The 19,384-nt window shown below is 43.6% G+C and overlaps 1 protein-coding gene across 1 annotated transcript in view; it reads left to right on the plus strand.

The window, feature by feature from the left end:
• The window catches only part of OCA2 (OCA2 melanosomal transmembrane protein), a 229,348-nt gene that overhangs the window by 21,555 nt on the left and 188,409 nt on the right, over positions 1 to 19,384 (plus strand). The window contains exons 2-8 of the mRNA XM_065880688.1: positions 2,868 to 2,966; positions 4,346 to 4,537; positions 7,556 to 7,613; positions 9,694 to 9,766; positions 11,160 to 11,320; positions 13,095 to 13,177; positions 14,409 to 14,562. Coding sequence (XP_065736760.1) covers positions 2,868 to 2,966; positions 4,346 to 4,537; positions 7,556 to 7,613; positions 9,694 to 9,766; positions 11,160 to 11,320; positions 13,095 to 13,177; positions 14,409 to 14,562 — 820 coding nt within the window. The remainder of the gene's footprint in view (positions 1 to 2,867; positions 2,967 to 4,345; positions 4,538 to 7,555; positions 7,614 to 9,693; positions 9,767 to 11,159; positions 11,321 to 13,094; positions 13,178 to 14,408; positions 14,563 to 19,384) is intronic.

The raw sequence follows: 19,384 nt of genomic DNA on the forward strand, positions 1-19,384 counted from the left end.
CAAGGGTGGAAGCCTGTTACAAGAAGTAAAAGTATTTCTGAAAGTTTGAAGAGTAGATTTGGGTAAAGGGAGTTAAAGAAAATCTAGAGGTGAAGCTGAGGTGATGCAGGTGGTGTATCTTAAAGGACTCTTTAAAACCTGATGAGTGTTTTTATCATGAATGGGTGTTGAATTATGTCAAATGCTTTTTCTGAGTCTATTGATATGATCATGTGGTTTTTGTCTTTCCTTTTGTTAATGTGCTGTATCACATTGATGTGCATACAGTGAACAATCCTTGTAACCCTGGAACCAATCCAACTTGGTCATGGTGTATGATCCTTCTTTTGTATTGTTGGATTTGTTTGCTAATATTTTGTTGAGGAATTTTGCATCTATATTGGCTTGTAATTTTTCTTCATAGTGTTCTTGTGTGGTTTTTATATCAGGAAAATGGTGGCCTAATAAAATGAATTTTGCAGTGTTCCTTTCTCTTCAATCTTTTGGAATATGGTTTGAGAAGGATAGGTATATATTCTTCTTTATATGTTTGGTAAAGTTTCTCAGTGAATCTTTCCAGTCTTGGTCTTTTGTTCACAGGCAGTTTTTTTTTTTTTAATTACAGATTCTATTTCACTTCTAGTGATCAGTCTCTTCAAAATTTCTGTTTCTTCTTCATTCAGTCTTAGCAGTCTGTATGTTTCTAGAAATTTGTTCATTTCTTCTAGGTTGTCCAATTTGTTGGCACATAACTGTTCATAGTATTCTCATAATTATTTGTATATCTGTAGTATTGGTTGTTATTTCTCCTCTTTAATTCTAATTTTGTTTATTTGGGTCCTTGCTTTTCTTCTTGGTGAGCCTTGGTGAGATTTGTTAATTTTGTTCATCTTTTTAGAAAACCAGCTCTTGGTTTTATTGATCTTTTATATTGTTTTCTTAAAATCTCTATTTTATTTATTTCCTCTCTGATCTCTATATTTCCTTCCTTTTTCTGACTTTGTGCTTTGTTCTTCTTTTTCTGTTTCTTTTATTTGGTAGGTTAAGTATTTGGTAGGTTAATTTGTTCATTTGAGATTTTTCTTTTATGTCAAGGAACGCCAGTATCACTATGAATTTCCCTTATAGAACTGCTTTTGCTGCATCCCATAGCTTTTGGGAAGTTGTGTTTTCATTTTCATTTGTCTTGAGGTATTTTCTGATTTCCACTTTGATTTTATCATTGACCCATTGGTTTTTTAGTAGCATGTTATTTAGTCTCCACTGTTTTCTCTTTTCCTTTCTGTTGTTCATCTCTAGTTTCATACTGCTGTGGTCGACAAACATGCTTGATATTATTGCTATCTTCCTAAATAGATGAGTCTTTTTTTGTGACCTAGTATGTAGTCTGTCCTAGAGAAATTTCCTTGAAAAGTGTATATTCTGCATTTTGGGGGGATGTAGTCACCTGTAAATGTTCATTACATTCAACTGGTCTATTCTGTCATTTAGGACCTCTGATGCCTTATTGATTTTTTTGTCTGGTTGATCTGTCCATTGATGTCAGTGGGGGTGTTAAAGTCTCTTGCTATTTTTGTATTATTTTCAATTTCTGCCTTTAAGTTTGTTAGTATTTGCTTTATATATTTAGGTGCTCCTGTATTGGTTGTGTATATGTTAATAAGTATTGTATCCTCTTCTTATATTGATCCTTTCATCATTATTTAATGTCCTTCTTTGTCTTTCATTATAGCCTTTGTTTTAAAGTCTATTTTGTCTGATATGGATATTGCTACCCCTGTTTTCTTGTCATTTTGATCTGCATGAAATATCTTTTTCCATCCCTTCATTTTCAGTCTGTGTGTTTTTCTCACTGAAGTGAGTCTCTTGTAGGCAATGTATTGAAGGGTCTTGCTTTGTTATTCAGCCACCCTATGTCTTTTGATCAGCACATTTAGTCCATTGACATTTAATAATTATTGATAGGCACGTACTTATTACCATTTTATTCCGTATTTTACAGTTGTTTTTGCAGTTCTTCTTTGTTCATTTCTTCTTATTATTTTTCTTGTTGTGGTTTGATGATTTTCTTTTGTATTACACTTGAGTTCTTTTCTTTTTGGTTTTTGTGAATCCATTCTATGTTTTTGATTTGTAGTTACTCTGGTTTTCAAGTATGTTAACCCACAACTATATCTATTTGCTTTAGATGGAGAGTCATATAAGTTCAAGCACATTCTAAAAGATCTACATCTTTTTAAACATGCTTATTGGAGTATAATTGCTTTACAATGGTGTGTTAGTTTCTGCTTTATAGCAAAGTGAATCAGTTATACATATACACATGTTTCCATATGTTTCCATATCTCTTCCCTTCTGCGTCTCCCTCCCTCTCACCCTCCCTTTTCCACCCCTCTATGCGGTCACAAACCACTTAGCTGATCTCCCTGTGCTATGTGGCTGCTTCCCACTAGCTATCCACTTTACACTTGGTAGTGTATATATGTCCATGCCACTGTCTCACTTTGTCACAGCCTACCCTTTCCCCTTCCCATATCCTCAAGTCCATGATCTAGTAGGTCTGTGTCTTTATTACTGTCTTACCCCTAGGCTCTTCATGACCTTCTTTTTTTCTTTTCTTAGATTCCATATATATGTGTTAGCATACAGTAATTGTTTTATCTTTCTGACTTACTTCACTCTGTATGACAGACTCTAGGTCCATCCACCTCACTACAAATAACTCAGTTTCATTCCTCTTTATGGCTGAGTAATATTCCATTGTATATATGTGCTACATCACCTAAGTGTCCATCAACAGATAAACGTTCTTGAATCTAGCCACAACCATCAGTGAGCACAGTCATCATTTTGTGTTGGTGATCCCTTTCCTTCACTGTGTTTTTCAGGTCTCACCCTCCTTTCCCCCAGTTTTTCAGCTGCAGTTCTAAAGACCCCTGCTTTACAGAAAACACACCTTTGCTGAGGAATTTCTCACAAGAGAAAGGGTGAGGTTTTTTTTTCTTTCTTTCTTATAAAATTAAGAAATCTCCGAGCATTATCCTTTGCACTTATGCTGGAGAATTTCTTCCTGAGATATGAATTTTTATCTGACATGTATGGTCTCTGCTAGATCCTTGTCAATTCAATGTGTGTTCATGATTCTAGTGGTTGTATTCTGTGCCTTATGAATTGCCAAGTAACCTTGAGCATAACCCTGCAATGATTGAATAGCACATGTACACACTCATGCATGCACACAGCTGGGAAAGGCCATCTTGCCAGGCCAGGGCTTCTCAACCAGGGTTGAGGTTGGCTCTGTCAGGAGACATTTTTTGCTGTCACCAATGGGGGAGGGGCACTATTGGCATTTAGGGTAGAGGACAGGGATGCTGCTAAACATCCTGCATTGCACAGGGCATCTCTCCACAACAAAGAATTATCTGGCTCAAATGTCAATAGTTATGAAGTTGAAAAATGTATGATTTAAAAGAAAACTCTATTTCCTGTAAGTTTGAAGTTCCTTTTTCTTGTTGTGAACCAGTCCTAAAGCAGTGATAAGAGTTCAGGAGAATGACAATGTCCTGTTGAGCTAACTGGGTTCGAAAGGCATAGATTGAGAGGCATAACATAATAGATTGTGGCTCTTGTGTCAATATTGCCACCCCACAAGTATTCCATGTATTTCCACAGGAAAATTCTGGGCTTGGTGCAGCCTTACTAGAGTCAAGTGCTGACTGACAATCTGTACTGAATGAGTTGTTCAGTTGTTCAGGGATTCAACCAAAATTAAATGGATATATCCACATGTAATTTTGATAGATTTTATGATACCCCTTGATTCATCCTTCTAGATATAGGTCCCATTCTTGGGTCCATCTAGTCCAGTCTCCCACTCCTGCTCATGCTCATGTAGATGTTGGGTGGGAAAGCTAGTTAGTCCATCTCTCCTACAGCTCCATTACAGATAGATACCTACAAAGAGGAGAAAAGGCTTACACCACTCACTGTGCTTCAGGATGAGTATAACAGGACCAGGTATTGAGAACTCCAGCACAGTCAAAGAGAAAGCAAAAACTGAAATGAGCTGGAGCTGGTCTGAGCCAGAAAAAGCTGTACTGGAAAGTTCCAAACTCAGAACAAGTTGATGTTTCTTGAAGGTCCACAATTTATTTTGAAGACTGTGTGACCCCAGACTATTTCCCTCCAGTCCAGGGTCTGTAACGTCAAGAAAGACCCATTCCCACCAGTCTGACAGTACTACAATATCGATGGTCCTTTGAAAGACAAGTATTGATTATACATTTCACGCTTACCCCTGAGATGAAGTGTTGCTTTGGAGATGCTACTATTTCTGTGAAAATAACCACAAAGCCTCGATTTCCAGGTCACGGTGCGTGCCCGTTTGCCACCCAGAGTTCATCACTGCTGAAGAATCTTGGGAGAACAGCTCAGCTAAGTGGGAGGGCAGATCCCTGCTGAGCAGAGAGTTGGTAGGTTCCTCTGGATCCGCCTCCTCAGAGAAGGGGGAGCTTCTGGACAGCGCTCACATCGGGTTCCACCGTCTTTCCAAGTTGAGGTAGGAAGACTTGGAGTGCCAGCACTGGCACAGGGTGTTGGTCGCACAGTGCACGCCGCCCACCTGGGACTGGGCTGGGGAGTGGGGTGCGGTGCGGGTATTGCCCACGCGACATCGTTCCTGAGGACAGGGTGGAGGTGAGGAAGAAGGCTAGGTGGCACTTTCCTGGAAGGTAATCTTCCTTTCCTCCAGGCCCTAGAAGACAGATAAAGCGGCATTCAAACCAGCATGGAGCCTTTAAGGCTACAAGAAAACCCAATTACAGACCTAAATGATGAACGCCCTACACACCTGTCCTTTCTGTTGTGTGGCTGGGGTCTTCAAGCCCATGAGGCTTTGTGGATGAAGTAGTCCCCGTGGTGTTTTAGAAGGTGATATTATCATTTGTATTCAGTGATGAAGCACGTTATTAGAAGGGTTCTGCACAGGAAGGAGAAAGAGGGTTTTTAGGGGTGATGCAGCTGCAGGTGGGGTCGAGAGAGGCCGAGTCCTCCGTGCATGCGTAGGAGGGCGGAGGACACACATGCGCTGGGGATCTGAGGGAATTTTGCAGCACCCCCCGTGCGGGTCGGAGCAGGAGAGATCTCTCCCTTGTTTGTCTGTTGAGGCTTCTGCGTGAACATTTACTTGAAGGAGGGGTTCCGCTGACAGCCACACCTTTGAAAGTGGCATTTCCAGGGACACAATACCAGGACCACCAAGGTCCCCATTATGTATCTGCTCCGAGGTAGCTGAGGAACCAGCAGGGCTGGGCATGTCCGTGCAGCTGTCTCCTTGTCGCCTGGCATTCCCCTCGCTCCACAGCCTTCTGTGGGCTTCCACTAAAATGGTCTATGTGAAAACCCACGGATAGGTGAGAAGACACCATGAAGCTATCAAATATTAGTGTTATTATTTCTCTACATTAGGGGGCCCAGCTTTTCTGAAGCTGTTTGAAGAGCTGATTAGAAGTGTACCTACCTGCCTCCCAAAGTGTATCCGTCTTTACCTAGAGAGGCCCACTCTCAGTTGTCCTACTGATCTTTCAGGCAATCCTGAGAGGTAGGTGAGGTACTTCAGAGAGGGTAAGGATTTTGCCTGAGGTCATGCAGGTTGTGAGAGGAGCAAAGGGGTGGGGGGAGGAATGTGACCCCAGGTCCCCCACCAGTGCTTGACCGTGGAGATGTCTTTTCCCACCATGCCTCCCAGCCATGTGTAGTTTCTTCACCTTGACTGGTCTTAGCTCTTCTCATAGGTGTGACAAATATTGGGCAACTAATGTGCTATAAAATTATTTGAATAATGTGAAAGTGTGTGAACAGGGACCTGGCCCCATAGATCACCATGATGGTAAGCGCTGACACTGTTAACACCCTTCTCCAGCTGGCTGCCTCACAACTCCAGAGGATGCAAGCTTCCTCAAATGTCCCATACCATGGAAAATAGAACTAAGTACATTTAAGCCTTTACATTCAGTGGTTGTTTTATCTTCTACGATTCATAAAATAGTTGCCTCAAACTTGCCACTTAACTGAAAGACTTAATGCCATTCTTTTTAACATGTCTAGAAAGAACTACACATGTTTGTTGAAGAAACTTGTAAAAATTATTTTGGATGGTCAGCTCTGCTGTATATGTCAGTTATGTAGAAAGAAATTAGTATTTAAAATAGTTCAACTGGACCAAGACAGGAATAAAGACGCAGACCTACTAGAGAATGGACTTGAGGATACGGGGAGGGGGAAGGGTAAGCTGGGACAAAGTGAGAGAGTGACATGGACATATATACACTACCAAACGTAAAATAGATAGCTAGTGGGAAGCAGCCGCATAGCACAGAGAGATCAGCTCAGTGCTTTTTGACCACCTAGAGGGGTGGGATGGGGGGGTGGGAGGGAGGGAGATGCAGGAGGGAGGAGATGTGGGGATGTGTGTATATGTATGGCTGATTCACTTTGTTATAAAGCAGAAACTGACACACCATTGTAAAGCAATTATACTCTAATAGATGTTTCAAAAAAAAGTATTAAAAATAGTTAAATTAATGCTTCCTGCTTTAAAAGGAAATGTTTTTTGATTCCTATTTGAATAGGAGCTATTGATCATAATTTGGAAGGGTGAAATATTACTCATCAAATTCATTAAATCTGAGAGAATGCAAAAGAAGGTTTTACCATTTTGAAAGGATCAGAAAGGTTTTGAAAAAGATATCCCTATATAGACTTTATTCCTTTGTTCTACAAACATGTGTCAAGTACAGGCTGTGTACCAGCACCCTTCCTTTTGCAGGACCAGAGCACAAATACCCCAGGGCTTGCTCTTGAGGAGTGGCCGGGGAGAGCACCCCCCAGCACTAGGCAGTGATTGTGTCTTCAGGAGGTAGTATCTGGTGGACCCTGGGGAGGTGACAGGAGCAGAGATAAGCCTGGAGTGGCTGCCACGCCCACATTTGCCAAGGACCTGATGGCTACAATTAAGAAGTGTGTAATGATGACTGGGCCAGGGTGCCATCATGAGTCCTAAGAGGGCCTGAATGTCTATTGAATTATCTCCTAAGGAATTCTTAAAGGACTCTGCTGGTACAACTGGTTATAGCATTGCAATTTCTTTCTTGAATTGTTTGGTTATGTCTCAGTCGATGTTTATTTGATGATCAAATCCATATGCCTACCTTCCAGAAAACTTAGGGGAAAATAATTGATAAATATGAATCTGAGAGCTGAGATGAAGCTTGTTTCCAGGAAACTAGAGCCTTTAAAAGGCTAGTGAAGAGGCTCAAATCTTGACCTTCATCATCTCTGATAAGAAGCAGTGTTCAGACACTCAGGGTTAAGTTTGTTCCCCTCTATAACCTCCACCAATCTGCTGTTGTCCTCAGCAGTATCCTCTTTCATACCATGTTATGGGAAGAATTTCACACATGTGCTTTGAGATAAACATTACCCAAGGCTTCAGCAGGCATCTGAGGTTTGACAGTTTGGGGCACATGCAAGCAGGACTGCTGTCAGTGTGACCTGGGGCCTGTCTTTTCTCTTGCAGGTGCTGTGTGCAGTGGCTGAAAGTCACGGGCTTATTTGTCTTTGTGGTGCTGTGCTCTGTGAGTACCATGGCACCCTGAGCTCTGCTGAAAGGCCCCACACTGTCTGCTCAGCAGAGCCCCCGGGTGCATTGTGCTGGGTAGCAGGGCACCTGAGGTGTGGGACTCACACATTTCTTTGGAGGAGTTACTGAGGGTGTGTGGAATGGCAGCCTGGGGGTGGCTAGGGAGGCCTGCCCTTAGCAATGCTCCTCTGTTGTTGTCCCCAGTCATACAATGGAAGCCCTGAGGACCTGGCTTTGCTCTGTGGAAGGCAGTTAGCTTACCCGCAGGTCTCAATTCCCACCTTAAGCGGCTTACCAAATTCTCTTTTCAGCCACAAGCAGTAAACACTCTTTAGTTGTGTTGGGACATGTCTAGCAGTCATGGGCGCACCCAGGAATGTCTCAGTGCCCCTTTGGGATGGCTCCCAGCTGGCCCACCCTGTCTGGGAGAGAGTGAAGTCCTATGTTTGCCCCTTCCCTGGAGGCTGCTCTGATTTTACTTGCCCATACATCCCCAGGGAGGGCTGCAGAGCCAGGGCCCTAGAGGTGACCTAAGTGTTCCCTCTGGCTTGAGGGGTCACGAGTTTCACTGCCAGCATTTGTGTGGTGTGTGCCCTGATGTAGCCCTAGCTGAGATCACATTGTATGCACTCAAAATATATTTGCTGAATGAGTGAGTGTGAGGCGCCCCATTTGCATGTGTGCATGTGGGTGTGAGGCCCCCATGTCTGCCTGTGTGTCTGTGTGTGTGCACAAAGGTGTGAGGTACCAAGTGCCTGGCTGTGTGTTTGTGTGTGTGCGTGCCTCTGTGGGACGTGTGGGTCTTTTTCTGTCTGTGAGCATTTTGAGGTTGTGTGTGTGCCTAGGGACTTATTGTTAGAGTTAATAGTTACTTATTTTTAGCATTGGCATAGGATAGTTTGTGTGGGCCAGTTTTGGGAGACACCAGTAGGTGGTTTGTATGTGCCGCTGTGACAGGGTATGAGATTGTAAGCAAGGAAGGGGTGGGTGAGTGATGTTTCCATACCTGTGCCTTGTGGACTCCAGGACTGGTGTGGCTGTGGCTTTTCTCTGTAGGCAGCCTGTGGTGACAGCCATGCTGGCTGCCCTTTGTGACTGGAAGCCGTGTATGTGACCATGTATAGCTGTGAATACATGGTCTTCATTATCTGTGTGTGTGGGCATGAGGGTTGGGACTCTATGTGTGTGCAGGATTGTACATGACAAGAGTCTCCTCTTCTCAGTGTGACATATAGGGAACAATGTTGCATTTCAGACAGCAAGGGTGCATGAAGTCTATACTGGCAGAATTGAAATGAGTAGAGGCATTCTTTAATAATCCACATGGGAGGAGAGCAGTAGCACAGAGAAAGGAAATCTAAGCACAGAACCAAAAAAAATTGCATTGAACTCTGAAAACTTCATGAGTTTACTTTTTTGGCTACCAGTTTGCCTTTCTACTTCCTATTCACACAGTTGTGTGGTTCTGAAACCCCCGCTACTTAGCATAGCCTGGTGGGTGGGTGTACTGGGATATCCAAGGAGGAGGTATGAGTGGCCCAAGTCTCCCCTGACCCCTGAGAGCTGACCTGAGCTCTGTGTCTAGTCTTCATCCTTCTTCTGGTAATTGAAATTTTGGTGATTTGTGGACACAATCCAAAACAGAATTTGAGGAATTTGTTTTGAACTTCTGTAATCTGTTATCTCATCATCACTTTTACTTTCTGATGAAGTATAAGATACTCTGCAAATTCCACAAGCATGTGCTCCCACCATCATATGGGTTGTATTTCCTACTCTCCAGTATGGGAAAACCATGTTTACCCTCCTCTGATGATTTAATTTTATGGCTGGGTATTTAATCCTTAAAATTGGCAAATATCAATAATCAAGGCCCATTGTAGCAGAAAATAGTATAATGGATCAGAATTTTATCTTTTAATATCTCAGAAAAGCTATTTAGAGTAAGCTGGTGAATTTTGGATACATCAAGCAGCACCTTTATCATACCCGTATTTTCAGCTCTTATCAAAGTTACTTAAATCCTATTGCTCTCACACCATAAATCTATCATTAAATGTTTCTGATTGTTACAGATTTTATTTAGCCTGTATCCAGATGAAGGAAAGTTCTGGCAGTTGCTGGCTGTGTCACCGCTGGAAAGCTACAGTATCCAAACCTGTACTTAGATGGACAGTCGCCCATGGTTGAGTCACAAAGTGAAGAGACCTGAAAACTATCATGACAGTTGCCCAAGGTTACCGCCTAAGCAATTACCGTTCCTCCCTGTGTGTGTTTTGTTCCTCCAGGACGTTTGGTGAAAGATGAGGCTTCAGAACAGAAGGGGAGGGGCACTAGTGAGACTGCGATGGGTGAGTGGTGGTGAGGTTCCCCATGGAAGTGTGACAGCAGCCAAACAGTGCATTTTAGTTAAGGCCCAGCTTCCTGTGGCTCTTGGATACTCTGTTCTGTTCCTTGCCCCCACCCTCTTGTGTTTTGGCTTGGGTGGTTCCTCTTGACCTATCTTTAAGTTCATTGGTTCTTTCCTTGGCTGTGTCATCTGAGTTTGATGATTGCTTGGTTTCTTATACTCTGGGCTCTCTTGCCTTTTTGTAGGCCTCAGCTGCCATAACAGAATACCACAGCCTGGGTGGCTTATAAATAAACAGACATTTATTTCTCACAGTTCTGGAGGCTGGACATCCAAGGTCAGGGTGGGCTGATTTGATTTCTAATGAGGGCTCTCTTTCTGGCTTGCAGATGGTCACCTTCCTTCTATGTCTTCACAGGGTCTTTCCTTTCCTGTGTGTGTGTGTGTGCGTGTGTGTGTGTGTGTGTGTGTGTTTATGAGTGTGTATGTAGAGAGAGTGAGAGCTCTCTCGTATCTCTTCTTACAAGGACACTAATCCTATCAGATCTGGGCCTCACCCTATGACCTCATTTAACCTCAGTTACTTCCTTAGAGGCCCCATCTCCAAGTATAGCCACACAGGTGCTCAGGGCTTCAACATATGAATATGGGGGACATGGACACTCAGTCCATAGCACTGAGGTAAAGTTTTAAGCTTGGAGATGATCACACCTTAACTTCTATGGGCCTTAGTTTTGGGGTGGGGGGAGTCGTGTAAATCTAGTTAGAGGTTGGCTGGGTTGTGGTTTGTAGTTGCCATGGTAACCTTCAGTGCCCCAGACAGTTGGAATTTCTCTCTCCATCTGTCTACTGCTATCATGAGTCCAGGAACTGGGGCAGGCGTTTATTGCTGGCTGCAAAGAGTAGAAGCAGAGATGATAGTAGGATGGGAGACACCACCTAAATGTTAAACCAGAGGATCCAAAACACAATTAAACAAAGCAAAACCAGTTGTGCATGTCAGGGGTGAGGGGCTGAAGAGGTAGAAGCAGTCAGGGCAGTGGCACAGGTGGAAGGGACGGCCTGGACATACATTTCCTTGTGCACTTTCCAAGATGGGTGTTCCCTGGGAAGGTGGGAAAGGTTGGCGGGGGGGGGGGACCCTCCAGGCCTCTCCTCCTTGCTTTGTAGTTCACCTTGACAGCCCCCCAGCTGTGAACCTCAGCAGCCATGCAGACTCCATGCTGCTCCAAGTGGACCTGGCAGGGGCCCTGGTGGCCAGTGGCCCAAGTCATCTCGGGAGAGAAGAGCACGTGGTGGTGGAGGTGACCCAGGCTAATGCTCCAGGCTCCAGGCAGTGGCGGCCACAGCAGGTTACACTCATGAGTTATTTGAAAGGAATTGTAAAAACTCATTTCACCTCTTTATAAATTGAGTTTCCTCTCTAATTGATTTGATGGGAGCCATAAGGCAATGACACCATTATTAGGCAAGCCCTTATCTTTTGCTTTGTCTTTGAAATTCTCTTTTCTCTAAGACAGTTATAAAACTCTCACCATTTCAGTAAAGTCAGGCTTTTGAGGGTTTTTTTTTTTTAATTTAGAGTGATTTTACTGGGCAATTCAGGGAAACATTATATATTTGAAAGTGCAGTTAAACCTGAGCCTTCAAATATATAATGTTTCCTTCTGTACCATGAGGTACTCCAATACCACGGTCCCCTTGAGTTTGTGGACACTTGGCTAAGACTGTGTCTGGTTTCCTCGAGCTTCTGCTTCTAGAGCAATAGGACCTTGTGCTCAGCGTCTAAGCCAAAGCCTTCAGTTCACATCCTGTGAAGGCTAGGAGAGCCAGCAGTGGCGTTGTCACCATGTCCCAGAGCCCAGACAAGGCCTGGCCCCTCTCTGTGCGTCCTGACTTGTGCCCCAAGTCCTGGCCTCAGTGACTCCCCTGGATTATCATGATGACTTCTATATGAAGTCGTATCCCTAGTTCATGGGTTTTCCCTATTATAACTAATAGAAGGAAACCCTGCTGGTACACAGGCTGTGTCATCCAAAATGGAGTGTCACTGGAGTAATGGTGGGTTACTGCCCCATCACATTTTTCTGCCATGCAGAGAAGTGTCCCCAGAGCCAATGTCTCATTATGAAGAAGGCTGCGGTTTCATGGGCAATGGCTGATGTTGCACCGATGTTCTAAACCGGTGGCTCTGGCTGTGGTCTTAGGACATAAACTTGGCTTCCCTGTTTGCAGCCCACAGCTCACTGGCTCCTCAGTAAAGACAAGGTAGGCACATTTCATCTGCTGTTGGCTCCTTTCGTGACCTTGTGTGGAGGAGAGCATGACCTTTTGCAGCCTGCTGACATAGTTGCCTGCTCCAGAAACACAACACGGGAGATCTTTACTGAAGGATTTTTTTCTGATACACTCTTTCCAAGCATGGAAGTGTTTAAGAGAACTTTTGATTTCTCATTCATGCTTTGACCGCTTTCAAAGTTCCTATTTTCAATTTTCTTTATGATTTGTGGGCGGCAAGACTCCTGTCCTCCCATTGAAAGTTCCCTGGCAACCTTAGTCAGGCTGCCTGCCTCTGCCTGGGTACACCTCCATCTCTGCACACATCTGGCCCCTCTCAGCTGGCTTCTCCATTTCTCTGCTTCTGACAAGAACGTACAGGCACTTTGGCCCGCAGCAAAGGCGGCTCATCCTCTGGCCCTCCCTCCCACAGGTTCCTGTGACCTGGGTGTGGAGAGTTTCCTGCCTTCAGTTTGCAAACAGGAAGCAGTTCTAAACAAGCCTTTCTCATCAGTTGCCTCAGTGGGTTTAGAAGACTCCAAGTCTCCAGTAATGTGCAATGATTTCCTTTTCTCTTAATATATCGTATTTACTTCTATATCTTTGTGTCTTTGTACATGAATTCTGTATTTGTACTTCCGTATTTTTCTTAAACACAGCCCTCCAGTTGTGGACATTTCCAGCTGCACACCACCTGGCCATCTCTAGTGTCTCCGTGCGAAAAGGCTTCATGCTCCTCTCTTTCTCCTTTTCTTATTCTAAACAAGGACCTACACTGAAGAGCGCGGGACCCCAGGTGATGGTCCAGGTTCAAAGCCTTACCAGGATTTCATGCTTTGACTTTTACAGGTCACTCATAACTGGACGGTGTTTTTAAATCCAAGCAGAAGTGAGCGCACGGTGCTGAGCAGGACCTTTGAGGTTCTGAGCAGGTGGGTCTTGGCGACTGAGGTCTTGGGGAAGCCCCTCTGGGACACACTCACCTAGAGAAGTGTGACCCTTGGGACTCCAGTTATGAATAGCCAGGCCAGTTACGGGCTTGGACGAGATGCTCCTTTTGTGTAGACAGTGAACATGAGGCTGTGGCCGGGCGTCAAAACCACACATATCAGGAAGTAAGAGGATTGATTACAGGGCCCATTTTGAAGCAAATGGTGTTTTATAGCTGATGCTTTAAATTCATTAATATCATGAAGCTATGCAATGGGGAATTCTAGAAAATCTTAGGATTCTTTTTTTCTTTAATGCCACTCCGTATTAAGTCTGTACTCTTGGTTACTGTATGAGTTTGCTAGGCCTGCTATAACAAATACCACAGACGCGTGGTTTAAACAGTAGAAATTTATTTCCTCAAGTTGTCAACAGGGTGTGTCTCTCCTGAGGTCCCTCTCCTTGCTGTGTAGACACCATCTTCCCCCTGTGTCCTCACGTGCTTGTTCCTCTGTGCATGTCTGTGCCCCAAACTCCTTTTCTTATAAGGACACCAGTCATATTGGTGTCACTATTTTTGACTTAATCATCTTTGTAAAGATCTTATCTCCAAATACAGTCACATTCTGAAGTGGGGTTAGGAAGTCCACATATTGAAGGGACACAATTCAGCTCAGAACAGTTACTGAAATTTTAGAAAGTGCTTTAGTTTCACCATGCCACATGCTGTTGATGACTTACATGCTTCTTGTTCCTGGTGTTTTCACACCACTGGTGACAACCTGTCTACCTGTTCTCAGGTTGCACATCCTTTTCCAAATCTCTCACATGTGAGAATAGTCAGCTGTGCTATTTGTTAGCAGGTAAAGCAATCAGATATGTGATAAGGAGGAAGAGGGAAAATTAAATGGCTAACCACTGTGAACTTCCCTGCTCACTGTTCATTGTTGGAGTGGCAGCTGCAGCAAAGAAGGCGCTGCCTGATGGGGGCTGAGTAGCTATGTCAGAGGGGCCTGGCCACGGGGAGGCTGTGCATGCATCTCACATAGCTTGCCTGTGCTCAGGGCTCCTCATCTGCCAGGTCAGGCATTGTGTGAGTCACCCTGAGATCAGTTCAGGCTCTGGTTATGGCCATGGATGACGTGTTGGGAAAGACACCGATGGAGCAGCACTAATGGTTGATGGCTGGTCTGTTTCCCTTATCAGTGGTAAGATCTTTGCTTCATTCTGCAGAGAGCCTGTTTCCATCAGCATTCGAGCCTCCCTCCAGCAGACCCAGGTTGTTCCTCTTTTGATGACTTATCAATACCTCCGCACAAGCGTTGAAGCACAAGTGACCATGGCTGCGGTCATTCTTGCTGGGGTCTACATGCTGATTATATTTGAGGTAACTTGCATGCCTGCTCTCCTGGGTTTATCTGTGCGCCCACAAGTGTATTTTAACACTTACTTGTTGGGTGCTTAGGGATGGGCTCAGTCTTGCATCTTAGTCAAACTGAAATAGTGTCTTTCCTAAAAAGTGACATTTCCCTCATTCTAGGTAGAAAATTGCTCTGTACTGCAACATCTGCTGAATCTTGGCAATTGACATATGCAAGATAAGTTTTGCCAGGCACCAGCAACAGTTTATTGAGAAAACTGAATATGCACGTGATTTTCTCACCCTCACTTTGCTGCTCACACAAAGTGTGATCCTGAGGAGACAAATGTTGGACCTCTCTGAGACTCAGGGTCTTCTTCTGTAAGATGGGCATGTTAAAATGCCCCCTAGCTGTTTCATAGGATTGTGTGCCTGATGGGGACCTGGGAGACCTTGGGCTACATGTGGGGAAGGATTATTATCTTTTATGCTTATCAACTCAGCTAATGAGCCTTTTCACAAGTGATCTCATGTCCCATAAATTCAATTTTTCTGGGAAACTTTAAGTGTGGCTATAGCTTCAATAGCATGGAACAAAGTACAGACACTGCCTGGGCTGGGCAGGTCCATCGTTAGTTTGATTGTGAAACCAGATTTACAACAACGTGTTGATGGGAATGTTGGCTCCAGTGGGCTGAACCTGGAGGGTCAGGAGAGGATGTGACTGTGAAGAGGTGTTTCTTCCCGAGGTATGAGAAGTGCCGTGGAACTTCAAGGAGGTGAGCTGAGGGAGGAGTCACCAGGATAGTTCCTGAAGTCCCCTGCGGCTGTCTGGTCTGCCTGGCTCCAGCAAGTTGAGCCCCTAGCTGTCCAGCAAGGTCCACTCACTGGTTTAGTTGCTCTTTCTCTTAATGTCTCTTTTATTCTGGGGCAGCTCTATTCTCTCCATCCTTTCTCTATTTTCTTTTCAATCAATATTATCAGTTTCAGAATTCCTATGGCCACACACACACTCTGTGATCCATCAGAGTCCAGAGGGGTCCAGGAGCAGGTCGTTGAGCAGTTTTCTCCCTGAGAGGCCACAGAGAGCACACTCCTCCCTCCGTGGCAGTGTTTCTGCCAAGGGCAGAATGCTTGAGATTCAGAGCCCAAGGCTGTTGCTGGGGTCTTGTCACATAGACACCTTCAGCCCACCAAAGTCCCAGGCTCCCAGAAGTAAGGCTGATGTTCACAAAAAGTCACATTTTTATACCAACAGTTTAGGCATACTGGTACAGCAGAATGCAGTACTCCAGGCCCACAGAGCAACCTTATCACTTGGTAACACAGGAAACATTTCAAAAGCCAAGTACTCAGATGTCAGCCAAGGCCAACCCTGGAGCAGGCTCTTCTAAAGGCCCTTCTAATGATGGCTGCCTTAGGCTTGCCAGGTCTTTACTGCACCACCATCTGGTTGAAAAATCCTATTCTGTTTTTCTGTAGAACATCCTGCCCCCTGGATTGTTACTCTAGTCCCTCTATCTCCGACAGACTACAATTTAGATCTGAAGCCTTCAGGTTAAATTTTGGGGCCCATATGCTTCACAGGTGTGCTGGGAGTTTGAGTTGTATCGAGGAGAAGGAATCTGGGTGTCCTCCTTTCAGGGATGCTGAGATTGCCCGGTGAGTTTAGGTGGTAGCAGCCCAGCCTGTTTGTTGTCATTCTCCCTGCTGCTACCTTTGCTCTTAATGGCTTTAATACCCACCAGGGACCATTGCCTGACTCAGTGGTTTCATTAGCATTTACAGTAAACTTTCTGTCCTTCATTCTGCATTTATAAATGATTCATTCTGTATTGAAGAACTTTCTCCCACCCAATTTCGTTATTGTGAAACACACTTCATGCCAGAGACATGAGATTAATTTTCTTTTATTAATGATTTTTATAGTAGTGAATAGCTGCCTTAGCAACTTACAGTGGTATCCACTGAGTTATTTTGTGTCTCTTAGTTTTTTTTTTTTTTTTTTTTGCGGTACGTGGGCCTCTCATTGTTGTGGCCTCTCCCGTTGCGGAGCACAGGCTCTGGACGTGCAGGCTCAGCGGCCATGGCTCACGGGCCCAGCCGCTCCGCGGCATGTGGGATCCTCCCGGACCGGGGCATGAACCCGCGTCCCCTGCATCAGTAGGCGGACTCTCAACCACTGCACCACCAGGGAAGCCCTCTTAGATTTTTTTGAATATCATGTTGAACTTATGGATATAATAGATTCAGTGTGCTTTAATCAATCACAGTCACTAATAATTAAAAAAATACAGTCCAGTGCCAATTTATTTTTGAATTTTATTTTATTGTATTTTTTAAAACAGCAGGTTCTTAGTAGTTCCCTGTTTTATACATATTAGTGTATATATCTCAATCCCAATCTCCCAATTCATCCCACCACCACCGCCCCCCGCTTTCCCCCTCTGGTGTCCATATGTTTGTTCTCTACATCTGTGTCTCTATTTCTGCCTTGCAAACTGGTTCATATGTACCATTTTTGTAGATTCTACACACACACGTTAATATATGATATATGTTTTTCTCTTTCTGCCTTACTTCACTCTATATGACAGTCTCTAGGTCCATCCATGTATCTAGAAATGACCCAGTTTCATTCCTTTTTATGGCTGAGTAATATTCCATTGTATATATGTACCACATCTTCTTTATCCATTCATCTGTCGATGGGCATTTAGGTTGCTTCCATGACCTGGCTATTGTAAGTAGTGCTGCAATGAACATTGGAGTGCATGTGTCTTTTTGAATTATGGTTTTCTCTGGGTATATGCCCAGTAGTGGGATTGCTGGGTCATATGGTAATTCTATTTTCAGTTTTTTAAGGATCCTCCCTACTGTTCTCCATAGTGGCTGTATCACTTTACATTCCCACCAACAGTGCTGGAGGGTTCCCTTTTCTCCACACCCTCTCCAGCATTTGTTTTTTGTAGATTGTCTCATGATGCCCATTCTAACTGGGGTGAGGTGATACCTCACTGTAGTTTTGATTTGCATTTCTCTAATAATTAGTGATGTTGAGCAGCTTTTCATGTGCTTCTTGGCCATCTGTATGTCTTCTTTGGAGAAATGTCTATTTAGGTCTTCTGCCCATTTTTTGATTGGGTTGTTTGTTCTTTTAATATTGAACTGCATGAGCTGTTTATATATTTTGGAGACTAATTCTTTGTCCGTTGATTCATTTGCAAATATTTTCTCCCATTCTGAGGTTTGTCTTTTTGTCTTGTTTATAGCTTCCTTTGCTGTGGAAAAGCTTTTAAGTTTCATTAGGTCCCATTTGTTTATTTCTGTTTTTATTTCCATTACTCTAGGAGGTGGGTCAAAAAGATCTTGCTGTGATTTATGTCAAAGGGTGTTCTTCCTATGTTTTCCTCTAAGAGATTTGTAATGTCCAAGCTTACATTTAGGTCTTTAATCCATTTTGAATTTATTTATATTTATTTGAATTTGTCATCTTGCATTCTTTTCTTTTCCTTTTTTTAAAAAAATATTTATTGGAGTGTAATTGCTTTACAATGGTGTGTTAGTTTCTGCTTTATAACAAAGTGAATCAGTTATACATATACATATGTTCCCATATCTCTTCCCTCTTGCATCTTGCTCCCTCCCACCCTCCCTATCCCACCCCTCTAGGTGGTCACAAAGCACCGAGCTGATCTCCCTGTGCTATGCAGTTGCTTTCCACTAGCTATCTACCTTACGTTTGGTAGTGTATATATGTCCATGCCTCTCTCTCGCTTTGTCAGAGCTTATCCTTCCCCCTCCCCATATCCTCAAGTCCATTCTCTAGTAGGTCTATGTCTTTACTCCTGTCTTGCCCCTAGGTTCTTCATGACCTTTTTTTTTTTTAAATCTTTATTGGAGTGTAATTGCTTTACAATATTGTGTTAGTTTCTGCTTTATAACAAAGTGAATCAGTTATACATATGCACATGTTCCCATATCTCTTCCCTCCTGCGTCTCCCTTCCTCCCATCCTCCCTATCCCACCCAACTAGGCGGTCACAAACCACCTAGCTGATCTCCCTGTGCTACGTGGCTGCTTCCCACTAGCTATCAACTTTATGCTTGGTAGTGTATATATGTCCATGCCACTCTCTCACCTCGTCACAGCCTACCCCTCCCCCTCCCCATATCCTCAAGTCCATGCTCTAGTAGGTCTGTGTCTTTATTTCCATCTTACCCCTAGGTTCTTCATGATCATTTTTTTTCTTAGATTCCATATATATGTGTTAGCATACGGTATTTGTTTTTCGCTTTCTGACTTCTCTCTGTATGACAGAGTCTAGGTCAATCCACCTCACCACAAAAAACTCAGTTTTGTTTCTTTTTATGGCTGAGTAATATTCCATTGTCTATATGTGCCACATCTTCTTTATCCATTCATCTGTTAATGGACACTTAGGTTACTTCCATGTCCTGGCTATTGTAAATAGAGCTGCAATGAACATTTTGGTACATGATTATTTTTGAATTATGGTTTTCTCAGGGTATACACCCAGTAGTGGAATTGCTGGGTCATATGTTAGTTCTATTTTCAGTTTTTTAAGGAACCTCCATACTGTTCTCCATAGTGGCTGTTATCAATTTACATTCCCACCAGCAGTGCAGGAGGGTTCCCTTTTCTCCACACCCTCTCCAGCATTTATTGTTTGTAGATTTTTTGATGATGGCCATTCTGACCAGTGTGAGATGATATCTCATTGTAGTTTTGATTTGCATTTCTCTAATGATTAATTATGTTGAGCATTCTTTCATGTGTTTGTTGGCAATCTGTATATCTTCTTTGGAGATATGTCTATTTCGGTCTT

Source organism: Phocoena phocoena, chromosome 7, assembly GCF_963924675.1.
Source record: "Phocoena phocoena chromosome 7, mPhoPho1.1, whole genome shotgun sequence".
Lineage (NCBI taxonomy): Eukaryota > Metazoa > Chordata > Mammalia > Artiodactyla > Phocoenidae > Phocoena > Phocoena phocoena.